This window comes from Emys orbicularis, chromosome 12 (genome assembly GCF_028017835.1).
Source record: "Emys orbicularis isolate rEmyOrb1 chromosome 12, rEmyOrb1.hap1, whole genome shotgun sequence".
In the NCBI taxonomy this organism is placed as follows: domain Eukaryota; kingdom Metazoa; phylum Chordata; order Testudines; family Emydidae; genus Emys; species Emys orbicularis.
In genome coordinates, this window is record NC_088694.1 from 33,733,701 (window position 1) to 33,754,531 (window position 20,831).

Sequence of the window (20,831 nt, forward strand, 5' to 3'; positions counted from 1 at the left end):
TCCATTACACCCGGAGCCCTCTACTTACAGTGCCCATTACAAATCCAGTACAGCCAGAGCTGGTTACATACACAGCTGCTACAGAGTCCATACAGAGTCCATTACTAGGACCAACAATCAGAGCCTGGTGCAATTGTTGGAACCTACCCCAGGCTAAAGCTGTTACAGCCAGAGGCTGGTACAACCAGGCCCTTTTACAGCCAGAACCCAACAGTCAGAACCTGCTACAGTTGGGGCCTGCAACTGTTGGAACAGTTGGCACAGTCGGAAGCCAGTTGAGTATCACATTCCTGCAGGCCCCCTTCTCGTACCACCACCCCCAGCCGAGCAATTCTCTGCCTCAGCCACGCTCCAGCCAGCACGGCTCCTGCACGCACGCCACACGCCGCTAAATATCTACGCAGGTTAGTGCACAGTGCCCCGCCCCCTCGCACCTGCGCCCCCTGGGGGAGACACCCTGAATGCCCAACGTCCTTGGGGAATAACCGGGAAGGGAGCCAAATGCAGACACACGGGCCTCCCAACCTCCCAACCTCCCAACGAGAACCCAGGCTGGGGGATGGCGAATGGCTTTGCAATGCATCCTGGGAAAGGATGGAGATGTGTGTGTGTGACCCCCAACTCCCCACACACATCAGGACAGATGTGGGCAGGGGGCACCCAGGACAGAGACATGGGGTGAGGGGCGGGGAGAGAGACTCCCAGAAGAGGGGTGTCCAGGACAGACACGTATATAGAGGGGTGGTGGGTGACTCTTGGGATGGCTGGACGACTCGGCTGTCTCTGGACAGACAGATGGACGGAGGGGGGAGGGCTCACAGGAGGGGGATGTTCATGACAGACAGATGGACACCAAGGGGGCAGGAACAGGACTGCCCTGGGACAGACGGACAGAAGTCAGGGCTATGACAGGCAAAGGGGGTATGGGGAACACTCAGGGCCCCCCCCAGAACCTCTTCCCTTCCACTTGCAAAACACCCCCCCACAAAGATCCAGACAGGCTGAGGGGGGAGGAGCCAAGGCGATGGGGGAGGGAAGGCGTGGGGCTAAGGAGGGGGAGGAGCCAAAGGGAAAGGGGCGGGGCCCAGGGGGCGTTGATTATTTTGTTTTTAAAGGGTTAACGCTGCTTGTGCTGTTGTTTCTGAGATCGGGGCCTCCCCGGTTTAGTACCGTTAGGGGGTGAGCGTCGCGTGGCCCCTGGGGCCGGAGTGCATTGTGGGATAGCAGGAAGTCCCGGTCAGAGGCGGGAGGCGTCTCCATCCCCTCCCCCCCCTCTGCTCAGCAGGAGACCTCCATGGTGTGGGCTCCGCTCCCCGGGGCCGGCCGCGGCGGCTGCTGGGGGCTCCCCGACTCGCTGTTCTGGGACAGGGTGCGGGAGCGGGACTGGCTCCCGTCCCCTGAGGCTGCGCTGGACAGCGATGCGGTGCGGGAGCGCGACAGGCGCGTCATGCAGGAGGAGGCCACTGCAGGGAGACAGAGAGGGGAGGAGTCAGAGTGGCTACACCCCTCTGTTCTGCCCCGCCCACCCCTCCACCCACCAGCAACAGACCCCGCCCACCCCTACACCCCATCCCAGCAATAGGCCCCCATTTGTACTGGTGTGCCCCACAACAGGCTGTGGCGTGAGGGGTGGGGGCAGGGCATGGCCAGGCCATGCAGGGGGGCAGGGAGCTCCCCACACAAACTGCACAATGCCTCCTACACCTGTACAGGGAGTGGATGGGGGGTGGTGAAGGGGGGGGAGCCAATGTGGGGCATGTGGGGTGCATGGGAGGCAGTGCAGGACACTGGGGTGTGGGGGGCAGGGAGCCAGTGCAGGGTGTGGGGTGGGGCAGCCATGTGTGGGGGTCTGGGGGTGCATGGGGGGAACAGCAGAGAAGGTACCTGACCCCATACTCAGTTTCCTGTCCAGGACGTAGGGGACTGAGAAAGAGAGATAGATGCTTCAGGGACTGGCCTGGCAGTGGGGCAGCGACTCGGGGCTGGGGATGGGCCAAGGACCCAATGCACGGGGGGGGGGGGGGGGGGGCAGGGCTGGGAGATTGGGACACCCCTCACCCCACGGCGGCTACTCACTGTATCCCATGCCCTGGACGAAGTACTTGAATGCCTCGGTCAGCTTCCCAGGCTGAGAGATGGGGACAAGATGGAGATTAGAACCCGTGCCCCACAGCTGGGCTACCCCCAGACCCTCCCCTATTGCCACCCACCCCCTATATACCCTGGCTGTGCACCCCACCTCACAACTCTCGCTCCTGGCTACCCCCAACCCTCGCTCCATCCCTTACATAGCCAGACTGTGCCCCACAACTGTCCCCCTAGAGATCCTGCCTGTACCCCCCAGCCCAGCCCCCATTATGTCCTTCCAGTGTCTTCCCCCCTCAGGCCCCTCCCCCCATGCTGTCCTGCACCCCCCAACTACTGCCCCAGAGACACCCTCCCCCTCACGCTGCCCTGCGCCCTCCATCCCCATTGGGAAGGCAGCTCTCACCTGTGTCAGCTGGGGCTGCCCCCCGGAATCTGCCATCTGGAAAACAAACCCAACACTCAACTACTGGAGGGGCCCAGGGCTGGGCTACCAGGGGGCTGTGGGTCAGGAGCCAGGGGCACCGGCAGAGCTGGGGGGGGGGGGGGGGAGCCCAGGGCTGGGCTAGCAGGGGGCTGTGGGTCAGGAGCCAGGGCCACTGGCAGAGCTGGGTAGAGGGGCGCCCAAGTCTGGGCTAGCAGGGGCTGCGAGTCAGGATGGGGTGGGGGCAGGGGACGTCACTCACCTTGAGGAAGGAGGTCTGGGTGGGATCCAGTTTGGAATTACACTCCACCTGGTTTTGGCGGGGGGACAGAGAACAGTGTGAGGGGAGCAGAGCACAGAGACACCTGGACCCTGAAACACCCCCCCAGCCCGACGACATCCCAAGGCCCAGAGCTCGTTGTGCCCCTGGGAGTCAGACGTCAACCATGCTTTGCCTGGTGTGTGTGTAAGGCCTGGAGCCCCCGGCCTGGCCAGTGACACTGTGTGGGCCTCAGTTTCCCCTGGGTGCCACATGTCTAAGCAGGGGGTGGGAGAGGGTGTTTACTGTTGCAGAGGCCCAGGTATGACCCTGCCTAGCAGCCTGGATTCCAGCCCAGGGCTGGGACCCTTTGTAACCTAGCAACAGCTGCCAGAGGGCCCATCCGAACCTGGAGCCATCCGGTTTTGTGAGCTGTTTGCCCGGACCTAAGACAAAGGGCGGAGGAGGGGCTGTTGGGGGAGGGGATATAGGGGGCTCGGCTGGACGGGGGACAAGGAGCAGCTGGAGCCCATGGGGACAGGGACAGACCCAGCTGGCCTGAGGGCCCTGAGAACATCCCGGGCTGGGTTCAGACGTTCACACTGGCTGAGTCACCGCAGGCCAGGGACCAGACCGGGGTGGACTCCCTGAGGGGCCCACGGCAGAGTCAGGCGGGCTGGAGGCTCAGAGGCAGGGTCCTGGGAGGCCCTGGCCCCGGAGAGCGAGTGCAACCCTTGCAGGGGACTGATGCACCCACGGGGGCTCCTCTCAGGGGCCGTACGGAGCCAGCACAGGGCCTGGGAGCCCCTGAGGGAAACCGACACAACCCTGGTCAGTTTCATGGCGCTGGCCAGTGCCCCGAGCAGGAAATCAGGGAATCCGTCCGGTTTCTGCCAGGGCAGCCCAGGGGGCAGGTGACGTCCCCCCTTTAGCAGGGATCAGCCCCAAACCAGCCGGGGACCAGAACCGCGGAGCGTCTGCCTGTTCTAAACAGAGAGAGGAAGTGTGTGTGTCCGTCTGTCTGTCCATCCAGCCCTGCGGGAGGGAATGCATGTCCATGTCCCTGCTGCCCCCAGCTGGGTGTGATGAGCCCAGCTCAGCGTGTGTGTCTGTCCGTCCCCAGCAGGAGGGAATGAATCCTGCACTGTCTGTCTGACCCTTCCCCGCCGCCCCCTGCTGGCGGGAATGAGCCTGGCTCTGGGTGTGTGTCCCATTGTGTGGTGTGCTCGGGTTGCATAGCAGGGTGCGCTGTGGGGCTGCGCGCTGTCTATGTTGTGTAGCTGCAGGGGGTTGTGTAGCTGAGGGTCTATGTGCTGTCTATGTTGCGTAGCTGTGGGGGATTGTGTAGCAGAGTGCGCTGTGGGGCTGTGCGCTATGTTGTGTAGCTGAGGGTCTATGTGCTGTCTATGTTGTACAGCTGTGGGGGGTTGCGTAGCTGCGGATGTGTGTGTAGCAGGGTGCGCTGCAGGGCTGTGCGCTATGTTGTGTAACTGCGGGGATGTGCGCTATGTTGTGTAGCTGCCGGGGGTTGTGTAGCTGCAGAGCTGTGCGCTATGTTGTGTAGTTGTGCATTGTGTGGTTTGTTCTGTTACTCACCACGGCATCTTCATGGGGGGCCTGGTCTCCCACCACCAGCATCACGGGGCACCTGTGGGACAGACAGATGGAAAAGGGATGGTCAGAGTGCCCCGGGGTGGGGAAGCTGGGCAGAGCAGAGCACAGGGGTGGAGGGGGTTAGGGGTCAGCTGGGTGTCCCCCCCATTCCTGGGGGGTTCTGGGGACAGGCCCCGCCCCTAACCAGGGGGGGTGCTGAGGGATACTTGGGAGGGCAGGGGTATGGGGCTGCTGTGGGGTGTTTGTGGGGTACCCAGGGGGGGAGAAGGGGGTCCCTGTGTGCTTGTGGGGGGCTGAGAGGTGTTAGGGCATTTATGGGGGGCCATGAGCAGGGGTGTCCTAGGGGGGCTGTGGGGTGTTTGGGGGATACCCGGGGGTGCCGGGCTCACTTACTTCAGGGTGACGTCTCCTCCACGTTCGAAGTTCAGATCCCGGCGGCTGGGGAGGGGGCGGGAGGAAATGGGGGGCTGAGAACTGCCCTGCGCCCCCCACATCTCCCAACACAGCCCTGAACCCTCCCAACTCCCCCTGGTCTCAGCACAGGGGGGCGGAATTGGCAGCAAACTTCCCCGCCCCGGGCCCCCAGGTCACCTCTGTCCCATGAGCCTTTACAGTAACTCCAGCCTCAGTCATGGCAGCCATGATAGAGCCCCCCTGCCCCCCACTAGTGCCCTCCAGCCCCCCTGCCCCCACCCAGCGCCCTCCAGCCCCTCCACCCCCACCCAGCGCTCTCCAGCCCCACGGCTGAGCCCCCCCAACTCCAGCTACCTCCAGCCCCACCCCACGGCCAAGCCCCCCATACCCACCCCGCCTCCAGCCCAGCCCCACAGATGAGCCCCCAACACACGTGTTGTAGCTGCTCCAGTAGAGCTGAATGTTGCTGAGGTTCGGGGCTCCGACCAGCGCCTCCCTGTACTGCTGGACCAGCTCCGTGCAGCCGGACAGCTCCTCCTGGGGGGGGGGGAGAGGGCATTACTCTCCAGTTACAGCCCCTTGCCGGTCCTGCTCCCCCTGCCCCCCCCCCCCAGCTCCGTGCAGCCGGACAGCTCCTCCTGGGGGGGGGGGGGGGGAGAGGGCATTACTCTCCAGTTACAGCCCCTTGCCGGTCCTGCTCCCCCTGCCCCCCCCCCCACAGCTCCGTGCAGCCGGACAGCTCCTCCTGGGGGGGGGGGGGGGGAGAGGGCATTACTCTCCAGTTACAGCCCCTTGCCGGTCCTGCTCCCCCTGCCCCCCCCCCACAGCTCCGTGCAGCCGGACAGCTCCTCCTGGGGGGGGGGGGGAGGGCATTACTCTCCAGTTACAGCCCCTTGCCGGTCCTGCTCCCCCTGCCCCCCCCCCACAGCTCCGTGCAGCCGGACAGCTCCTCCTGGGGGGGGGGAAGAGGGCATTACTCTCCAGTTACAGCCCCTTGCCGGTCCTGCTCCCCCTGCCCCCCCCCCACAGCTCCGTGCAGCCGGACAGCTCCTCCTGGGGGGGGGGGGGGGGAAGAGGGCATTACTCTCCAGTTACAGCCCCTTGCCGGTCCTGCTCCCCCTGCCCCCCCCCTCCCCACAGCTCCGTGCAGCCGGACAGCTCCTCCTGGGGGGGGGGGGGAGAGGGCATTACTCTCCAGTTACAGCCCCTTGCCGGTCCTGCTCCCCCTGCCCCCCCCCTCCCCACAGCTCCGTGCAGCCGGACAGCTCCTCCTGGGGGGGGGGGGGGAGAGGGCATTACTCTCCAGTTACAGCCCCTTGCCGGTCCTGCTCCCCCTGCCCCCCCCCCCCCCACAGCTCCATGCAGCCGGACAGCTCCTCCTGGGGGGGGGGGGGAGAGGGCATTACTCTCCAGTTACAGCCCCTTGCCGGTCCTGCTCCCCCTGCCCCCCCCCCCCACAGCTCCGTGCAGCCGGACAGCTCCTCCTGGGGGGGGGGGGGGGGAGAGGGCATTACTCTCCAGTTACAGCCCCTTGCCGGTCCTGCTCCCCCTGCCCCCCCCCCCCACAGCTCCATGCAGCCGGACAGCTCCTCCTGGGGGGGGGGGGGGGAAGAGGGCATTACTCTCCAGTTACAGCCCCTTGCTACCCCTGCCCCCCCCCCCACAGCTCCATGCAGCCGGACAGCTCCTCCTGCGGGGGGGGGGGGGAAGAGGGCATTACTCTCCAGTTACAGCCCCTTGCCGGTCCTGCTCCCCCTGCCCCCCCCCCCCCCCACAGCTCCGTGCAGCCGGACAGCTCCTCCTGGGGGGGGGGGGGAAGAGGGCATTACTCTCCAGTTACAGCCCCTTGCCGGTCCTGCTCCCCCTGCCCCCCCCCCCCCCCACAGCTCCGTGCAGCCGGACAGCTCCTCCTGGGGGGGGGGGGGGAAGAGGGCATTACTCTCCAGTTACAGCCCCTTGCCGGTCCTGCTCCCCCTGCCCCCCCCCCCCCCCACAGCTCCATGCAGCCGGACAGCTCCTCCTGGGGGGGGGGGGGGGGAAGAGGGCATTACTCTCCAGTTACAGCCCCTTGCCGGTCCTGCTCCCCCTGCCCCCCCCCCCACAGCTCCATGCAGCCGGACAGCTCCTCCTGGGGGGGCAGGATATTACTGGCCCTCCCGCCGGTCCTGCTGCTCCCCCCATCCTTCCCCCAGAGCCCTGCCCGTCTACCTCTTCACTGCCCCCCTCCCCAGGCTACCTCCCTCTGCCCGGGGAAGAGCCCTGGGTCTAGCCCTTGGGAGCGCCAGGAGTGGGGCCCATCCGCAGCCCCTGGGGGCGACACGCAGATTTCCCCCCCTCACCTGGCTGAAGAGATGGGCCAGGATCATCTCGGGGATGGACGAGGTCAGGCCGCTCAGCTGGGGGAGGAAAGCAGAAGGTGAGAGGGGGCACTGGGGATGGGGGGGCAGCACCGAGGGGGGTGAGAGAGACGTGAGGTGACGGGGGGGGGGAGGGGGGAGAACGCCAGGAGCTGACCCTAGGCCAGAAGAAAGTTCCCTCTGATCTCTCCAGCTGTCCACGGTCTCTGTTTGCTCCCCCAGACCTGTACCCCCCCCCCAGCACAACCAGCCCCGTACAGGAGAGCCAGGGGAAGGGACCCCCAAACCCCCTACCTTGTGAGCCGCCCAGTCCATCCAGCCCTTGGCATTGGGGTCGATGTTGATCAGAACCAAGCCCTCCACGGTGTCAGGGTGAGAAAGCTGGGGGGGGGGGGGGGGGGAAGAAAGAGAAATAAGGGTGAAACCAGCCCCCGTTGCCCCCGCTAGCCCATCCCTTGCCAGCCCTGTGCTCCCCCCAGCCCTGCCAGTGCCCCTCACTCCCAAACCGCAGCCCCCTGCTATCCCAGTCCTGTGCGCCCCCCAGTCCTGATAGCCCAGCCCTTCCCCCCCAGCTCTGCTGGTGCCCCTCACTCTCGACCCGCAGCTCCCCTGGGCCTGCGTCACTCACACTGTAGCGGGCGAGGATGTAGGCGCCGGCTCCCACCCCGATGCCAATGATGCTGGTGAATCTGTGGGAGGAGGGGGAGGGGGTTAATAAACCATGTGTTTGGGGGGTGAGGGAGACGACTTGTTCCTAGCTCCCATGGACCATGAAATCTGGGACTTATCTGGTCACTGGCCCCATGAATTCACCACCCCGCAGTAACAGGGAGCATCAGCTGGTGGATGTCATGGTGACCTGGAACAGGCGACAGATGGACACAGGCCTTGGCCGCGTTATGTCACCCAGGGACAGCGTTTAGATCAGGCCTGGTGCACGAGGGCAGCGTGAGGCCAGAAACCAACGTCCCAAAGCCGGGCAGTTGGATGCGGCTGAACTGGGGAACGTGGGGCCAGATTCCGTCTCTTTCCTCTCGCTCTGGCCTCAGGCTGGCTCTCCTGCAGCACGGCTGAGAGCCTGGGACCAGCCAGGCCACTGAATGCAATGCCCCGAACAGCCCGATGTTGCTCTGAGTTTGCCAGGTCTCAGCACGGCCGATCAGGCCGTGGGCTGGGCCTGGGTTTTGCCAGCAGTGAGGCTGCAAATGAGTCTGTGACAAAGTGGGAATTTTCTGTAGTATTTTTATAAGGCCTGTGCGTGCCTCAGTTTCCCCGATACGTTGCATGGTGTGACGAAGCAGGGGATTTTCTTGGTGTTTTGCAGGAATGGTGTGCATGCCTCAGTTTCCCTGTGTGCTGCGTGTGTAACAAGGTAGTGGGAGGGGGTTTGTTGTCACAGAGGATCAGGTGTGACCTTGCCTAGCAACTGGGACACTGACATCGGCCTGGAGATGGGGGACCCTAGCGACTGAAAGGCCCAGCCTAGCTTGGAAGGCAGCCGGTTCTGGCCAGTGGGAGGACAAAGGGCTGAGGAGAGAAGGGCCCGGTGACCTGACCAGCCAGTTCCAAGCAGGGGGAACAAAGGACGGAAGAGAGAGGGCCCCAGTGACCTGTTTACCTGGGACCGAAGACAAAGGACAGGGGAGGAGCTGTGCGGGAGATGCTATTGGGTGATTGGCTGGAAGGAGGAGGCGGCTGGATGCGGGAGAGACCTAGATGTGCTGTGCTGAGGGTTACTAGGCCCCAGGGCCGGAGAACCTCCTATGCTGGGTTCAGACGCTCAATAAACCTCCTGTTTTACGCTGGCTGAGTCACTGCAGACTAGAGATGGGGGGGGGGGCTTTGCTTCCCGGGGGGCCAGAGCGAGGGGACTCCCTGAGGGGCCCATGGCAGAGCCAGGCGTGCTGGAGGCACAGAGGTGCAGTCTCGGGAGGCAGTGGGGCCAGAATGCCTATCCCCAGTGAGAGAGAGCGACCTTCCCCCGCGGGGGCTGTCTCGCAGAAGGGGGGTTTCTCCCAGGGGCCGTACGGAGCCGGGAGCACCAGGCCTGTGAGTCCGTGACACCTGGCTACCCAGCGGGGCGAAGAGGAGTCGCGTTTGCTCTCAGGGCAGGCGAAGGCCGCTCTCTCCCGTTGGTGTGAATACCCAGCTCCACGGGCGGCAGAAGAGCTGTGCACACGGACGCTCACGCTGGAATAGTCACGCCCCGGAGCGACACACGCTTTGCCGACACTGGCTATAGTGTAGACGTGGCCTCAGAGACACAGGTGGGGGCGTCGCCTGCTGTCTGAGCAGACTGAACGGGACAGGCTGACCCCGTATCAACGGAAAAGTCGCGAAGACAACGGCAAACCCAGTCCCCCCAGGACACGGCCACCCCGGAGGAGATGGGTCCCCTGCCTCTCAGCAAAGACGCTGGCTGGAGACGGAAGGACTGGGGAGGTGGGAGCTGGGAACGGGCAGACACCCAGACGCAGCCGGAACGCCGGTGCCTCCAGCTGGGCCCCGGCCGACCCAAACCGACGGAGCCTGGTTCACACGGTGCGAGGCCGGGCAGTCCCAGGGGCTGTTCGCACCTTTGGCTCTTTGTTTCATCTCGATTAACTGAACAGACCAGAGATCAGGGTCCGGCCAGGCACTGCACAGACCCCCCCCCCACCCCGAGACAGGGTCCCCCCCCTGCACCTGAGCTCTGGGAGCCAATTCCCCCCCAGCCAGCCCCACAGTGGCAGGACGGGGAGGCGGGGGAGCGGTGCATGCTGTGTTTGTCTGTTCCTGACCCCCACTCACTTCAGGTACTGCAAGATGCAGGGGATCATGTCGGCCAGCTGGTCCAGCGACGGGTACTGGTACCTGCGGGAGGAGGGCACATCAGCCGGGGGTAGGGAGGGGAGCAGAGAGGGGTAGGGTGGGGGGGGGGGGGTGTCTCTTCCCAAAAGGAACACTGGGAGTGGGGAGAGCAGGGTGGGGAGCAGGGGGTCTCACCCCAAGGGGAACAGCAGGAGTGGGGAGAGGAAGGAATGGGGGGCAGGGGGTCTCACCCCAAGGGTAACAGCGGGAGTGGGGAGAGGAAGGGATGGGGAGCAGGGGGTCTCACCCCAAGGGGAACAGCGGGAGTGGGGAGAGGAAGGGATGGGGGCAGGGGGTCTCAACCCAAGGGGAACAGTGGGGATGGGGGGCAGGGGGAGGAAGGGGTGGGGGGCAGGGGGTCTCACCCCAAGGGGAACAGTGGGGCGCCTTCCTCCATGCCAGGGGCATCCACGTGAACCACCACGAAGTTCTTGACGATCTCCTGCATGTCCTCGAAACGGAAGAGCGGCTCGAAGCAGGACTGGTCTGGGGAGGCCGGAATAGTGTCAGAGCAGCAAGGGACGCGATGGGGGCAGGATGGGGGCGCTGGCTGTGGGGGGAGCTCCCAGCAGGGGGCACTGGGGGGGGGGGGGAGTGGGATGGGAGCTCCCAGCAGGGGGCACTGGGGGGTTAGGGTAGGGGGGGAGCTCCCAGCAGGGTTTTGCTGGCTGTTGGGGCAGCAGGGTCAGGCGCTGGCTGTGGGGGGAGCTCCCTGCAGGGATCCTGTCCCTCCCGCTAGCCCCACTTACGGTTGAGCCCCACATCGTGGTAGGTCAGGATGGCCGGGCGCTTGGGCTTCGGGGTGCCATGGACGGTGAAGGCCACGAGTCCATAGGGCGTCTCCACCGAGTGCTTCTGCCAAAGAGAGAGAGATGGGGGCTGTGAGGCGTGTGGGGGGCTGCCCCACGACTGGCACGGGTCCCAGGTGGAAACAGCTGATGCCGTTGCGCAGAGGGGGCTCCCCGCTTTCCAACAACGCAGGCTGGGCAGCCACCGCCCAGGAGACGCCCGAGATATCGGTCCCCAAACAGCCCCCGCCCCCGTTCCATGGTCCATACCCTGCCGTGGGCTCCCCACAGAGCTGGGCACCCCCAGGTTCAAATCCTGACTCCCCAGCGGAGGGTGTGGGAAGCAAGGCTGGGGTACCTGGGGGTCCACTGCTAATGTCCTGCTCCCCCATGCCCAGGACACTGCGAGACGGGGTTCAAGCCAGGGAGGGGTCAGTGCAGCTCAGACAACAGGAGCCAGGACTCCTGGGTTCTCTCCCCAGCTCTGGGAGGGGAGTGGGATCTAGTGGTCAGACAGCGGGGGGGGGGGGGGGGGGGGGAAATACAGCAGTGAGCACCCCTCCCCCCCCAGCGTGCCCTTTGCCCTCTGACCTTGCCCGGGACGGGCTGCGAGGGGGGCAGCAACAGGGGCTTCTCCTCCGTGATCTGCACCTCGTGGAGCTCAGTCATGGCTGCGCCTGGAGGAGAGGGAAGAGCGGGGGGTGTGGGGGGGATCAGAGCAGGACATAGATACACCTGCCAGCACTGCCCCTCCCCCACCCCAAACACACAGATCCCCCCTAGAGCCACCCCCCGACACACAGACCCCCCCAGAGTCACTCCCCCGACACACAGATCCCCCCCAAAAAACCCAGCAGATCCCTGTGGCCTGAGGTGCTCAGAGACCTCCCCCCCCAATCCCAGGAGCCCCCTGCCTAGCCCAGCCCCCTACCCTGCTCTGGGCAGGGCCTCAGGGCTCAGGGGAGAGGGGGCTTTTCCCAGGATCGGGGCTGGGGATCAGGCTCAGGAAGACCCTCCCCCCATTGGTGTCCCAGGAAGTTTGGGCATCAGGCTCCATTGGGGGGCAAATTCGCCCCCCCCCCCCGCCATCAGGAGGCACTGGCTGAATGAGCAAGTTGGGACCTGATCCTCTCCTACCCATCCTGCCCCACGCCCCACAGCCCCTCTTGCTGGGAAAGTAGCCCTGACTCTGTCGCCTCCCTGCCCCTCCAGCTCGCAGTGCCGGTGGGAGCGGGGATCCAGCCCCCCAGCCGGGAAGGGGTTAGTCCCTGCAGCCCAGTGAGGGGAGAGAGGTGGGGTGCTCTGGGGGGCAGGGCTGGGTACCAGGCCAGGGGATGGGGGGAAGTGAGGGGGAAGCAAGGTACAATCAACTGGACCTGACCTAAGGGAGGACGTGAACGGGCACTGAGCTGGGGCGCCACGCGGCCGAGGGATTTGAACCTGCCACGAGGAGGTGCCCAGCGGGATGGCGTGGGCGGAGCTGGGGCCCAGGCTGCAGCCTCTCTAGATGGCATGTGTGGGTGTGAATGCCCCCACCCCCCCCAGGCTGCTGGTTCTGGCGAGCGCCGTTCGCTCTCCAAGGGGGAAGAGCTGCGACGAAGGGGGGATTCTTGCTGGTATTTTGATGACCCCCACTGTGTGCCTCAGTTTCCCCATATGCAGCGTAGTTACCCAGTAGGGTAACTAGCTTGCAAGAGTAAAATATTGGGACACATGGGGCGAAGGGGGGAGCCACAGGCTCACAGCTTCCACTAGAGTAGTAGGGGAGGGGGGAGCACAGCCCCAGGAAGCTACAAGGGGGGGCGTATGGCCCTGGCTCCAGCCCCCGCCGCAAGCTGGGGGTGCAGGGCCCTGGCTCCTGCTGCAAAGGGGGGTCTCAGGACCGGGGCAGGGGGTTGAGGCATGGGAGGGTGTTCGGGGTGCTGACTCTGGGAGGCAGTTTGGGTGTGGGAGGGGGCTCAGGGCTGGGGCAGGGGTGCAGGAGGCTGTTCTGGGCAGCCCTTACCTCAGGGGGCTCCCCAGAAGTGGCGACATCTCCCTCTGGGTCCTAGACGGAGGCGCAGCGAGGCAGCTCTGCATGCTGCCTCGCCCCCAGGTGCCGCCCCCGCAGCTCCCATTGGCCGCAGTTCCTGGCCAATGGAAGCTGTGGAGCCAGCGCTCATGCTGGGGGCAGCGCGCAGAGGGAGATGTCGCCACTTCTGAGGAGCTGTGCGGAGCCGGGTAGGGAGCCTGGCAGCCCTGTGCCAACCGGAGGCCTGGCAGCCCTACAACATCGGGACAAATGGCATCCTGATCGTACATCGGTCAGGACACGGGACAGAAAGTTAAATAGCGGGACAGTCGTGATTTTATCGGAGTCTGATCACCCTGTTGCCCAGCGTGGGGGAAGGGCGGTGTGCGCTTTCAGGAGAGGCTAAAAGGCACCCGCATGGGTGACACCTCCCTGCCTCGGGGAACGAGGAGTCGTTAAGGAACTGGCTGGAACCGACCCAGGTGAACAAGGTGCCCAGCGACCTGATGCCAGCTCCAGTTGTGCCTAGATTCCTCCTCCCCCAGCTCAGCAGGGGAGCTGAGCAAAGACCCCCCCAGCTGAAGCAGGAAGGGCTGGGAAGGTGGGAGCTGGGGGTGAGTGGGGGCTGCCCACCCGGGAAGGGACGAGGGGGTCAGACAGACACTCAGACGCAGCCGTAACATGGGGTGCCTGGGCCCTGGGCCGACCCGACGCCGCGTCTCCCTGCTGCCCTAAGGGCTTCCTGGGCTGCATCCCGGTGACTAACCAACCCAATCCCGCGTCGGTCACGGCTCTCCCAGGAGTCGGGCTCTGCTCACGGGGTGCGGCAGGAGGGTTGGAGCCCCAGCACGTCGGGGAGCCCGCGTGGCCTCCCCTGAAGGGAGAATGGGACCCCCCAGGGGGTCCTGCAAGGGGCTGCTCTAAAGCTGGGGGCACAGCACCGATCCTGGGGATCTGGGACACAAGGTTGGGGGCAGGGGGAGGTTATGGGGGTTGGGGATGTTATGAGGGTGGTTGCCAGACGGGGGAGGGTGTTAATGGGGCAGGGCTGGCAGCCAGGCAGGGTGTGGGGGAGTTGGGAGGGGAGTTATGGGGCAACAGGGACAGGTCGGGGGGTTATAGGCGTGGGGGAATTGGAAGAGTCATGGGGAGCCAGGGTGGGTGTCACAGGGAGCAGGGTGTGGGGGAACTGGGGGGTTAGGCAGGAAGGCGGGGGTCCAGGAAGGGGTAGGGGTGGGTCAGTGACTGTCCAGGCTGGGTCCCTGCCCAGATGCCAGCAGCCAATGTCCCCTTAGCCCCTCAGTGCCTGGTCCATTCCCTGGACCCCGGCCCCCTCAGTGCTGGTAGAACAAAAGTTAATGCCCTCCCTGGGACACACAGGGTGTGGGGTTTTTCCAGACCCAGGACATGTGGGGCCCTGGGTGGGGAGCGCGGGAAACAGGCAGACCAGCACAGTCTGTCTATGGGCTACCCTATGGGCTGCCCCATGGGCTGGGAGGGCCCCATCCCATAATCCCCTGAGCCTAGCTCTCCTGGCCATGGGGCAGGTCTCCCTCCACGATCCTGAGGGGCTTGGGGTAGCTGGGTTGGGCTGGCTCTGGGGTCAGCTTCAGGGGGAGGGGAGGGGAGGAGAGGAGACAAGCAGCTGGCTGGGGGGAGCCAGACCCAGCGTCCCTTGTGGACAGATCTCTTCACGGGGAGGGATGTGGACAGACGGATGGACAGTTGAGGGGAAGGATGACTGGCTCTGAATGGCTGGAAGCTGGACTGCTGGCTGGACAGACAGATAGGTGGGGAGCTCTACCCACTACACCCCACTCCCCTCCCGGAGCCAGGGATAGAACCCAGGAGTTCTGGCTCCCAGCCCCTGTTCTCAGAGGAGGCCAGGCGGCCCCACGGGTGTGTGTGTGTCTGGCAGGCAGTGACCAATGATTCTCTTCCCAGCCCCACGGGAGAGGGGCACAGGGCTGGGCTCAGTGCCTCAGCCTTGTCAGGACCCCCGAGGAAACAGCCCTGCCCTAGGGACGCTGGGATGGGCCCCCAGGAACCCCCTCCCTTAGGACCCCCACAGAGCCGGGGAGAGAACCCAGGAGTCCTGACTCCTCCCAGCCCCCACTGCTCTAACCCACCAGCCCCTCCTCCCAGAGCGAGGGAGAGAACCCAGGCGTCCGGCCCCTTCGCCATGGTGGGTTTTTCCGCTTGACATTTCGCGTGTCGCTGCTCGGAGGAAGCGACGGGAAGAGCCGGGGAGACGGACACACGGAGCTGCGCCCCCCTCCTTAATGATCACCCCCCTCGCCCTCCCCACATCTCCCCCCCTCGCCCAACCCCCCCGCCAAGTCCTACCAACCCCCGCCCCCCTTCTCAGCCCCTCCCACCGCCCCGATCCCCCCTATCTCAGCCATGGCCCCACATCACCCCACTGCTCCCCCGGGACCCCTCCCCCTGCCTGAGACCCCCCCCCACCCAGACTGGCCCCCGCCCGAACATCAGCCCCCCTCCCGAGGCCCCCCTCCAGCCCTATCTGACCCCTCCCGGATCCCCCCCAGAACCCCCCGTCAGACCCTTTCCAGCCCTTCACCCCCCCCCCCCCCGTACCTGCTCTGTCCGTGTGTCCGGCTCTGCCTGCGCCTCCCTCCGTCAGTCCCTCCACCTTCACTTGCCTTTGACTGACTCTGGATACAAACAACCCCCCTCCCCGCCACTGGCCCCTCCCCCCTCCTACACCCCTCCCCCCAGCTCCGGGCTGCCAATCCCAGGGCCGGGGCGGGGGGGCGGCGGAGGGGACTTCCCTGCTACAGCGCTGGCATGGGGGGAGGGGACGAGGAGTGGGAGTGGGGAGGGGTCAGAGTGGGGGTGGAGACAGGGAGAGGGCAGAGAGTGGGGGGGGCAGAAGGGGGAGGGGCAGAGTGTGGGGAGGCAGAGGGGGCAGTATGGGTGGAGGGGGAGAGTGGGGGGACAGGATGGAGTATGGGGAGGGGGCAGGACGGGGCAGAGCGGGAGGACGCAGAGGGGGCAGTATGGGGGAGGGCATGGGTGGGGGGCAGCGGGCAGAGTGAGGGGAGGAGGAGGGGGCAGAGTGAGGGGATGGGGACCCATCCTAGGGAGTCCCACCCCACGCTGGCTGGATTGGGGCTGGGCCCCCTGCTGGGGAAGGACCCCACGGCAGGCGCTGTCCCCCCCCCCCCCCCAATGCCTTATCCCCGTCCATCCGGTTGGACCGGTCTGGGTCTAGCCCCACCCCGCCCTGCACCAGCCAGCACAGCCGGCTCCTCCCGGATCCTCAGCCACGGGCCAGGGCATAGGCCCCCTCACCAGCTCTGTGTGCCCCCAACCATCACAAAACAGGCTGTAGCTCCCAGCCCCACCCCCTGGAAAAAAACCCAGTGGATAGAACCCAGGCGTCCTGGCTCCCTGCCTCCCCTGCCAAATTCAGGGATAGAATCGAGGCATCCTGGCTCCCTGCACTAGCTGTTCTGCTGGAACGGATGGGCCCATGGGTCAGATCGGGGGGGGGGGGGGGGAACCAGTCTGGGGGGCATGTGAGGGGAGGGGACTGGCCCCTGGAGTGTGCAGCGGGGCCGCCATGGGTGCGGCTGGCTCCCATCACCCACTCAGTCCTGGACCAGGGTCCCTGTGGGACCAGTGTGTGGGGCACTGCCTGAGGGACCCACCATGGGCAGCCCTTCCTGGCAGCCAGCCAGATGTGCCCTTCGCCCCCACCCATCTGTCCGTCCATCCCCTCCCCCCGTCCACCCCCCATCTGTCTGTCCATCCCATCCATCCATTTCCCCCATCCATCTAACCGTCCACCCTTCTCCTCATCCATCCATCCATCCATCTGTCCACCCTTCCCCCGCATCATCCATCCAGCCGTCCATCTCCCCCATCCATCCGTCCGTCCACCCCCCACCCATCTGTTCGTCCATCTCCCCCATCTATCTCCCCCACCCATCTATCCGTCCACCCTTCCCCTCCATCCATCCATCCATCCATCCATCTGTCCACCCTTCCCCCGCATCATCCATCCATTTGTCCATCTCCCCCATCCATCCGTCTGTCCACCCCCCACCCATCTGTTCGTCCATCTCCTCCCCCATCCATGCATCCGTACATCTCCCCCATCTATCTCCCCCAACCATCTGTCTGTCCATCCCTTCCGCCATCCACCCCCATCCATCTATCCACCCTTCCCCCACATCCATCCATCCACCCCCATCCATCCATCGTCCACCCCTCCCCCACATCCATCCATCCATCCATCCGTCTACCCCACCACCCATCTCTCCGTCCATCCCCTCCCCCCATTCATTCATCTTCCCCATCCATCCATCCATCCATCTATCCATCCATCCATCCTTCTTCTCCATGCATTCGTCCACCCTTCCCCGGTATCCATCCATCCACCCTTCCCCCGCATCATCCATCCATCCGTCTGTCCATCTCCCCCATCCATCCATCCATCCACCACCCATCTATCTGTTCGTCCATCCCCTCCCCCATCCATCCATCCACCCTTCCCCCACATCCATCCATCCATCCACCCCCATCCATCCATCCACCCCTCCCCCACATCCATCCATCCATCCATCCATCTACCCCACCACCCATCTGTCCGTCCATCCCCTCCCCCCATTCATTCATCTCCCTCATCCATCCATCCTTCTTCTCCATCCATTCGTCCACCCTTCCCCGGTATCCATCCATCCATCCATCCACCCTTCCCCTGCATTCATTCATCCATCCATCCATCCATCCATCCACCCTTCCCCTGCATCATCCATCCATCCATCTCCCCCATCCATCCATCCATATCTCTGTCTGTCTACCCCTTCACTCCCAAACATTCATCCTTCTTCTCCAATCATCCACCCCGTCTCTCCCATCCATCCATCTCCTTCCCCGCATCTATCCATCCGTCTGTCCATCCATCCATCAGTCCATCCATCCATCCACTCACCCCCTTCTCCCGCCCCCCACCCTCCAACCCCATCCCCCCACAGCCTCCACCCAGCCAGCTGTCCCCAGAGCCCAGGGCCACCCCCCACCCACGTGGCCAGCCCTCCACCCCCCCGCCGCACCCACATTCCTGCACCCAGCCGGCCACCCTCCATTTATCCTCCTGTCTCAGCTCAGGGCGGCTGCGCCTATTCCCCTGTCAGGGGCCACTCAGCACCCCCCCACCCCCCCCCGGCTCCTGGGGTCCCGCTCTGGGCGGAGCCCCACATCTCGCTCCCTCCAGTGGGGCTTTTCCTGGCTGCGCTACCCCTCCCGGCGAGCCAGGCGGGCTGTGCAGGCCACGGCCGCGCAAGGATTTTGCTTAGAGGCTGGGACCCAGCGGGCCGGCATCCGTCATCACAGGGCGGTTTTTGAGCCGGCGTCAGGCGCAGTTATTCCGACGGGGCCACAGGACATCCCAGTTCCTACATGCGAAACACTCCCCAGTAGGCGTCTGGGGCCTCTGGAGGCCAGTCCCCGTCCAACCCCCCCCCGGGAAGGCTGGGCCCCCCCGGACAGACGGGCCCGTCTGTTAGCTGGAGCAAAGGAGCTCTGAGCTGTTTGGCTGCTCGGCTCTGGCCGGCCCAGTTTGACCCAGTATCTGAGAACCCCTTGGGGCACCCAAAGCTAGCGTGGGGAATTGCCGGATCTTTCGCCCCAACCGGCCACAGGAACCTTCCCCCACCGGCCCGCACGGCTCAGGGTCCTGGGCCCCACACTGCTGAGGGCGAGTCCCCGGCCACCTCCAGGCTCGTTGTGGGGGGGCTAGGGGGAGGGGATTTCCCGGCTGAACCACGGCTGGATTGAACCTTCCACGCAGAAATGGCTGCAGGGGTCCCAGGGTGTGTGTGGGAAGGGGGGTGCAGTGGGGGTTGTTGGGGGGCGGGAAGGGAAACTGCACTGGGGGGATTGAACTGGGGGGGTTCCCGCTCTGGTCACATCCTAGCCCCCCAAGTGCCTGGGGGGGGCAAGGCCAGAGGCCAATGCGGGGACAGTGGGGAGGTACGGGGCAGCTGCCCCACCAGGAGAGAAAAGTGTCACCCCCCATCCCAGCACTGAGAGCCTCTTTCTGACCCAGCCCCTCAGCGCCCGCCCCCGCAACCTCCCTCTGACACCCTCAACCCCCTCCTGTCCCTTCCCCTCCCCCCTTCCGTTTAGCTCCCGCCCTCGGTGCTCCCTTCCCCCGCCCCAGACTCTCGGCCTGAACATCGTGTTCCCTTTGTGAACACAGAGTCATGGGCCCGGAGCCACTTTAAAAACATCAGCCCCCCCCCCCCCCATCCCGAATCGCAGCTCAGCCTGGGTGGGGCGCCTGGATTATTAACCCCTTGCCGTGTGGAGAGAGACACTGCAGCCACAGTTTGAGTAGGACCTACAAAAACACAAACTCTGTCCTAGTGGACACTGTGCAATCTAGGCCTTTGCATTCCTGTCCTGATGTGGGGCAGGGGGAAGCCCAGGGCTGGGCTAGCAGGGTCTGAGGGGCAGGAGCGAGGGGCACCAGTGTGAGAGGGCTGCGAGTCGGGAGTGAGGGGCACCCGCAGAGCTGGTGGGGGGGAGCCCAGGGCTGGGCTAGCAGGGTCTGAGGGGCACCAGTGTAGGAGGGCTGGGGGTCGGGAGTGAGGGGCACCGGCGGAGCCCTGTGCGTGGGGCGGCGGGGAGGAGGCAGGAGGCGCCTGGATTCCTTGGCCAGGGCTCCGAGGAGCTGGCAGGGGAAGCTGCAAAACAAGCCGAGGGGGGTCGGATTGAAGACAAGAACCGGCTCTAAAAATAGGGCACTTGGCTGAGCATGTGAGCCAGGCCACAGCGATTTAAAGGGGCCAGAGCTAGGGGGAGAGGGGGCTGTGGGAGACCCCCCCCAGGGAGTGGGGCAAGGGGGCACAATTAACCCTTTGGGGTCCAGAACTTCCTTCCCCTCCTGTATCCTAGCTGCCCCCCAAAAGAGTGGAGTCCAGTGGTTAGAACAGCTGGGCCAGGAGCCAGGACTCCTGGGTTCTCTGCCCCACCCTGGGAGGGCAGTGAGCTGTAATGGGTTAGTGTGGGGCAGGGGCTGGGAGCCAGGATGCCTGGGTTCTATCCCCAGTTCACTGTCTCGGCCCCTCCCTGAACAGCCTGGGATTTGAGTCAACACCTGTGGCTGCTTCGCTGCTGATTTATTCTATTTAATTAAATGAAGTATGAGCTGGTCCTGAAGATGCCAGCCCAGGGGAAACTGGCTGCTGTTGCACGGCCAGTGGAACAGCGCCCCTAGCGGGAGTGGGCGGGACTGCGGTGTGGGGCTGGAATGAACACTGACCTCTGCTGGGGAAATGAAATATTCCCATGCAGGCTACGTGAGTGTGTGGGTCGGGGGGAGCCCAGGGCTGGGCTGGCAGGGGGCTGCGGGTCGGGAGTGAGGGGCACCGGCAGGGCTGGGTAGGGGCGGGGCAGGGCTGGGCTAGCAGGGGGTGCGGATCGGGAGTGAGGGGCACTGGCGGAGCTTGGGGGGAAGCCCAGGGCTGGATTAGCAGGGGGCTGCGGGGTCGGGAGTGAGGGGTACCGGCAGGGCTGGGTAGGGGCGGGGCAAGGCTGGGCTAGCAGGGGGCTGTGGGTTGGGAGTGAGGAGCACTGGCGGAGCTCGGGGGGAGGGTGGGGAAGCCCAGGGCTGGGCTAGCAGGGGGCTGTGTGTCGGGAGTGAGGGGCACTAGTGGGGAGCAGGGAAGCTCAGGGCCATCTAGGCGCATCTGACACCCTGCTGGGTGGGTGAGCTTTGTCGCCCCACCTGGGGGACGCCGAGGTCCAGCCCTTGGCCCGCAGCCCCGGGCAGTGTCTCGCTCCCTGCGCGGGGCCGCTCGAGGGATGGGAACAATGTGAATGGGGCTGGCGGTGCCAAGGCGGGGGGGGGGGGGGGATCAATGCTCCTTTATGTGGCTTGCTGCGTGCCTGGGCTGCCAATGTGCGGGGGGGGGGGAGGGGCAGGGCCCTCTGCCCCATGGGCCCCTCCCTGACCCAGCGCCCCCCCCAGCACTCGGGTGCGGGGCACAGTGGCTGG

General features: G+C 65.3%; 1 protein-coding gene across 1 annotated transcript; it reads right to left on the reverse strand.

Moving 5' to 3' along the window:
- Window positions 1-1,237: 1,237 nt before the first annotated feature.
- Window positions 1,238-15,448, reverse strand: NDRG2 (NDRG family member 2). Its single transcript, XM_065413929.1, has 16 exons — window positions 15,401-15,448; window positions 11,383-11,468; window positions 10,753-10,858; window positions 10,369-10,489; window positions 9,944-10,006; window positions 7,782-7,842; window positions 7,448-7,534; window positions 7,136-7,192; window positions 5,230-5,333; window positions 4,776-4,820; window positions 4,365-4,416; window positions 2,772-2,819; window positions 2,492-2,527; window positions 2,077-2,128; window positions 1,890-1,923; window positions 1,238-1,463 (listed from the first exon to the last, which is right to left on the reverse strand). Exons 2-16 carry the CDS (start codon window positions 11,458-11,460, stop codon window positions 1,238-1,240), a joined length of 1,170 nt encoding a protein of 389 aa, XP_065270001.1. The 5' UTR covers window positions 11,461-11,468; window positions 15,401-15,448.
- Window positions 15,449-20,831: the final 5,383 nt, after the last annotated feature.